Raw genomic sequence first — 6,090 nt, 5'->3', positions numbered from 1 at the left:
ATATATATATATATATATATATATATATACACACACACACATATATACAGATATATAAATAAAAGCATCTGTATAAATAAATGCTTCTTCATAAATATGTGTGTGCGTGCACGTGTGTATTCATGCTTGTAAGTGGCTTCATATATAGTTTATGTACCATTGTCATCATCATCATTTTCCATGCTTGCATAGGTCAGACAAAATTTGTTAAGGCAGATTTTCTATGGTCGGAAGCCCTTTCTGTCACCAACCCTTGCCTGTTCCCAAGCATGGTGATAGTTTCCCAAAGCTATACATGTTCTTCACCAAAGACTGGAAACAAACAACCATACTTGTATATCTAGGCAAAGGCACACGCACACACATACATACATACACACACATGCATATATGGCAGACTTCTTTCAGTTTCTGTCTACCAAATCTAATCATGAAGTTTTGATTGGGTTGGGGCTATAGGAGACATTTATCCAAGGTGTCACACAATGCACAATGGGACTGAATCCAAGATCACATGGTTGGGAATATATAAATGTGTGTGTGTGTGTGTGTGTGTGTGTATGTGTGCGTGTGTGTGCATGTGTGTGCATGTGGGTATGTATATGTGTAAATGCTTACATCATAAGGAATTAGAAATTTCAAGAGAACATGAAATAATTTGTTTTTCATGTTCAAACTTGAAGATAAAACTAAATTATAGTGTGTAAATGTTTGCTTAAAAAAAACTGTGGAGACAAAATTTCAAAGACTGCCCATGGGCCAAATTACTTGGTGACCTTACTAATGCGACTGGTATTAGTAAGGTCATCCAATACACACACTAATGTAAGGTCAACCAATACGCACACTAAAATAAAGCACCCAATACACACTAATGAGGCTAACATTAAGAAGGGCATCAAGCCATAGGAACCATACAATAATACTAAAGTCAACATTGGAACTTGATGTGGCCCTTCAGCTCACCAGGACCTGTCAAATTGTGCAACCCATACCAGCATAGAAACAGGATGTATGATGACGATGACGAAAAGCCAGTAAACACTGCTGTTATAATGAGCCACATGGAAAATGTATAATATAGTAATAAGTCAAGACCACCTACTTACATTCTTGAAGAATTTAGTGAATAGCATAATTTGTTGCATTTCTAATGTTTGGTGAGATGAAGAAATTGTTAATTGTGCATTAATTACCCTGCTGCAATAATGACTTCAAAGGATGGTTTCCATGCTGAAATATAATTCATATCAACTTCTATAAGATGAAATTCACTTGGTTTAATCATTCTTCTTAGCGGTAGAATCTAATAAAAAAAAAAGAAAAATTTTTAATTTGTCCAATTGGACAAAGATATTATTAAATCATTAACAAGATTGAAAATTAGCAACAGCTGTGTTTTTAACATCAGGAATACAATTTCTGGTGTCAACGGAAGAATTTGCAATAAAAAGCTTCCATCATATAACCAATACAGATACAATTGTACCAACATTGATTGATATCCACTTGAGAGTAAATATTCCAGAAAGAATTTAACACACTGCAATAATGTGCAATTGTAAGAGATTAAACAATTTTCCACCTTAGTGGTAAAGTGAACTGATATTATTGATACGTTTGAGGAAAAGGACAGTCTTAAGTTTTGGTAACAAGAAAGAGCTATTCCCAAAAATTAATGTTTGATGTGTGCCCTTGAGAAGTCATGTATTATTGCTCCCTTCTTGAAGAAATAATAGTCAATGTTGAATGTTTCCATACAACATTACAGAATTTTCTCACACTTGAACTCATCATCATCATTTTAATCCACTTTTCCATGCTTTCATAGGAGATAGATTTTTCTACAGTTGGATGCCCTTCCTGTCATAAACCTTCACCCGTTTCCAAGAAAGGTAGTATTTCGTTATGACCAGACATAGACTAGGAACCAAGGACATTGCTTGCATGACAGGGACATTCATTTACAGCTTTAATGAAATATTAAGGCAAGGAGACAGTAATGCATACACAGACAGACAAACAGACAGACAGATAGACACATATTTTATGGGATTCTTTCAATTTCCACCTTCCAAATCTGCTCACAAAGCTTTGGTTGGTTTAGGGTTATAATAGGAGAGACTTTTCCTTGGTGTCACGCACTTAGATTGAACCAGAGCCCTGTGGTTGGGAAGCAAACTTCTTACCACACAGACATGGTTGTGCCCAAACTAAGATGGTTGAGCTTTTCAGACAATGCTTTCTTTCAGCAATTTGGTATACTCTGTCACTATGTTTGAGATGTATGCCAGTTTTTGAATAGTATCTGTCCAAAAATGTGGATCACTAGAGCTTGACCAATTGCTTGGTTGCTCTTTTCGCCTGATCTGACCCTCTGACTATTTTTATGATCAGATGTTGAACTGGCTTTCTACTCAAAAAGCTACATTCTTTAGAAAAGCTAGGGTGGGGGCCAGAATCACAGAAGCTGTCCATGGAATCATTGAACAGCAATTGAGGAATATTTTTAAGGAGTTAGAAAACTGGACTGAATAGTGAGTCACAAAAGATAGTAGTTACATGAAATGTTAGAAATCCAAGATGCATTCCAGAAAAGTTGTATAAATAAAACTTTTATATGCAATTCAAAGTGCATTTCTGGTGGTATGAAGCTTGCTTCCCAAACACATAGTTCTGGGTTTAGTCCCTCTGCATAGCACCTGAGACAAGTGTCTTCTATTATAGCCTCAGGCTGACCAAAGCCTTGTGAGTGGATTTGGTACACAGAAACAGAAACAAGCCGGTCGTGTGTATATATATATATATTTATAATCATCGTCGTTTAACGTCCGCTTTCCATGCTGGCATGGGTTGGACGGTTTGACTGAGGACTGGTGAGCCAGAGGCTGCACCAGGCTCGATCTGACCTGACAAAGTTTCTACAGCTGGATGCCCTTCCTAATGCCAGCCACTCCGAGAGAGTAGTGGGTGCTTTTTACATGCCACCGGCATGGGGGCCAGTCAGGCAGTTCTGGCAACGATCATACTCAAAATGTGTTTTTACATGCTACCTGCACAGGAGCCAGTCCGGCAGCACTGGCAACAACCACGCTCAAATGTTTTTCACGAACCAAATCAAATTAAAAGCCGGCTTACCAGTTTTCAGTCAAACTATCTAACCCATGCCAGCAAAGAAAGCAGACGTTACATGATGATGATAACGTCCAGGAGTTGACAATAATAATGAGTTTAGACTTAAGTACTGACGTAGAATGAAGCAGAATGCAAGGCTTAAATCCCCAAATAATGATTTACTTGTATGTTTGTTTGTGGTCACACAAATGAGGTAAAGTTAAAGTAGGATATTGTACAATGACAAATGCAAATAGCAAGAGTGAGTGACAGATGTTTTATTCTTGTTGTAATTTTGTAATAAAGTATATGATATGGTTTAGAAGTTCTTTTCAAAAGTAAGTGGAAAATTACGTATCTCATTTCACGCATACACATATACACTTAGTACATTACGTGATATAAAAAGATGGTATTTAAAAGCCAGATGAGTATATTAAATTGAATTTATACATACATACATATGTATATCTATATATATATAGATGGAGATGTGTGTATGTATAGATAGATAGAGAGAGAGAGAGAGATGTGTGTATGTATATATATATATATATATATATATATATATATATATATATATATATATATATATAGATAGATAGAGATGTGTGTGTGCGTATATATGTATGTGTATGTATATATATATATATATATATATATATATATGTATGTATGTGGCTGCTTGTGAATGTGTGTCCCTGTTTACACAATATTTTATTATAGACAAGATACTATCAAAAGCAAGATAAGAATTTGATATCTAATTTTATTTGAATGGATATCATATACACATCACGATCTTTTAACATCCGCTTTCCCATGCTGGCATGGGTTGGACTCTATAATAAAAGTATCTGTCATCATTTTTGCTCATTCCCATGCCTTAACAAGATGTTCTAATACTGTGTTGTTGGAATATTGGAATATAACAATAGAATTACAGAATATACATTCAAGAAAGGTAATATCTAACAAATTAATTCCTTTATTGTAATGATATTCTTTTCTAATCTAGGCACAAGGCCTGAAATATTTGGGGGAAGGGGCCAGTCAAGTTTATTTTATTTTCTCAATATAAGTAAAATGTGAATAAAGGTGTAGGTGTGGCTGAGTGGTAAGAAGCTTGCTTCCCAACCAAATGATTCTGTGTTCAGTCCCACTATGTGGGACTTTGGACAAGTGTCTTCAACCATAGCCTTAGGCCAGCCAAAGCCTTGTGAGTGGATTTGGTAGATGGAAGCTGAAAAGAAGTCAGTCATATATATATATATATATATCATTGTTTAACGTCCGTTTTCCATGCTGGCATGGGTAGGACAGTTTGACTGAGGTATGGAGAGCCAGAAGTTGCATCAGGCTCCAATCTGATCTGGCAATGTTTCTACAGCTGGATACCCTTTCTAATGCTAACCACTCAGATACATGTATGTGTGTGTGCGTGTCTGTGTCTGGTGTTTCTCCCTACCCCCACTACTTGACAACCAGTGCTGGTGTGTTTACATCCCTGTAACGTAGTGGTTTGGCAAAAGAGACTGACAGAATAAGAACCAAGCTTAATGATAAAAAATAAATACTGGGCTCACTCCATTAGATTAAAAATTGAAGGCAGTGCCCCAGCATTGCCGCAATCTAATAACTGAAACAAATATTAAAAGACATTAAAATAGTTTTTGCTTGGTGGAATTTATGCATAACACAAACCATGTGTTCCGATACTTCTATTTATTTCATATAAAATTGGAAAAACAAATCAATTTTCAAATTCAAGCATCAAAATAAATTAATGTTGAGAAACTGAAGAGGACTTCAAAAATTTTCGATAACAGAAAAATCCTCAATGAGAATTTAAAACTCCTTTGAAAATGTAAGAAATTCTTTGAAATTTCTTCACAAATTCATATATTTCTTTAAACGTTTCATGATTCCAAGATTCCCATCATCCTCCTTATCTCTTCTAAGGGTTCAATGATTTCTCATTAATAACTTCTTGCCCATATACATCGTTATGAAAATCATATATCTATTACTGTATTTTATATATTCACTTATAACTCACTTTATTTCCCTTATTCCAACTTTTTCATATTGTACGCTCACTAAGTTTTTACTTTCTCTACAAGTTTATTTCATAGTTCTCCTAATTAAGCGAACATCGTTACTGAGTTTTCGATTTATTCATGTGTATCATCAAATACGTTTGTCTATGTTTGCTTATGTGCCTATGTGCAAATGTCTGACTATCTGTATGCACAATTATATATATGTGTGTATACATACACACAATACATACATATATTACATTTGTGTGTGTGTATGCATTCATATATATATATACATATATATATATATATATGTATGTATACATATGTAAATGTGTGTGTATACATACATACATATATGGAAATGTGTGCATGTATACATATATATATATGTAAATGTGTGTGTGTGTGTGTATACATACATACATATATGGAAATGTGTGCTTGTGTATACGTACATATATATGTAAATGTGTGTGTGTATATATATATGTATACATATATGTATATATATGTGTGTGCGTGTATACATACATATATATATGTAAATGTGTGTGTGTGTGTGTGTATGTATGTATATATATATATATATACACAAATGTATGTATACATATATGTATATATATATGTGTGTGTGTATATACATACATATATATATATATGTAAATGTGTGTGTGTATATATACATATGTATGTATACATAGATGTATATATATGTGTGTATACATATATGTATACATACATATGATACATACATATATGTATGCATATACATACACAGGTATATATATCTATAGATTATATTTTCACATATACATATACATACAGACACGTACATACATATGCTCCCATACACACAACTACATATACTTAGTGGTTGACAGACACATTAAGCTTACACATGGATACATAAACAAACATAGACAAACGTATT

General features: G+C 34.0%; 1 protein-coding gene across 3 annotated transcripts in view; it reads right to left on the bottom strand.

Annotated features, from left to right (window-relative positions):
* LOC106872053 (meiotic recombination protein SPO11-like) overlaps positions 1–6,090 on the bottom strand; it is an 809,808-nt gene that overhangs the window by 28,304 nt on the left and 775,414 nt on the right. For 2 of the 3 annotated variants that reach the window (XR_008264640.1, XR_008264641.1), the window contains one exon: positions 1,197–1,306. Coding sequence is in view for 1 of the 3 variants with exons in the window: in XM_052969772.1 (XP_052825732.1) it covers positions 1,281–1,306 (26 nt within the window). In the remaining 2 variants the exon portion in view is untranslated. Of the gene's footprint in view, positions 1–1,114; positions 1,307–6,090 lie in introns of those variants that run through there. The other variant, XM_052969772.1, reaches the window with a different exon arrangement.

Source organism: Octopus bimaculoides, chromosome 7 (genome assembly GCF_001194135.2).
Source record: "Octopus bimaculoides isolate UCB-OBI-ISO-001 chromosome 7, ASM119413v2, whole genome shotgun sequence".
Taxonomy (NCBI): Eukaryota; Metazoa; Mollusca; class Cephalopoda; order Octopoda; family Octopodidae; genus Octopus; species Octopus bimaculoides.
The sequence above is the reverse complement of the archived record's forward strand: the minus strand, read 5'-3'. Positions and strand labels throughout refer to the sequence as shown.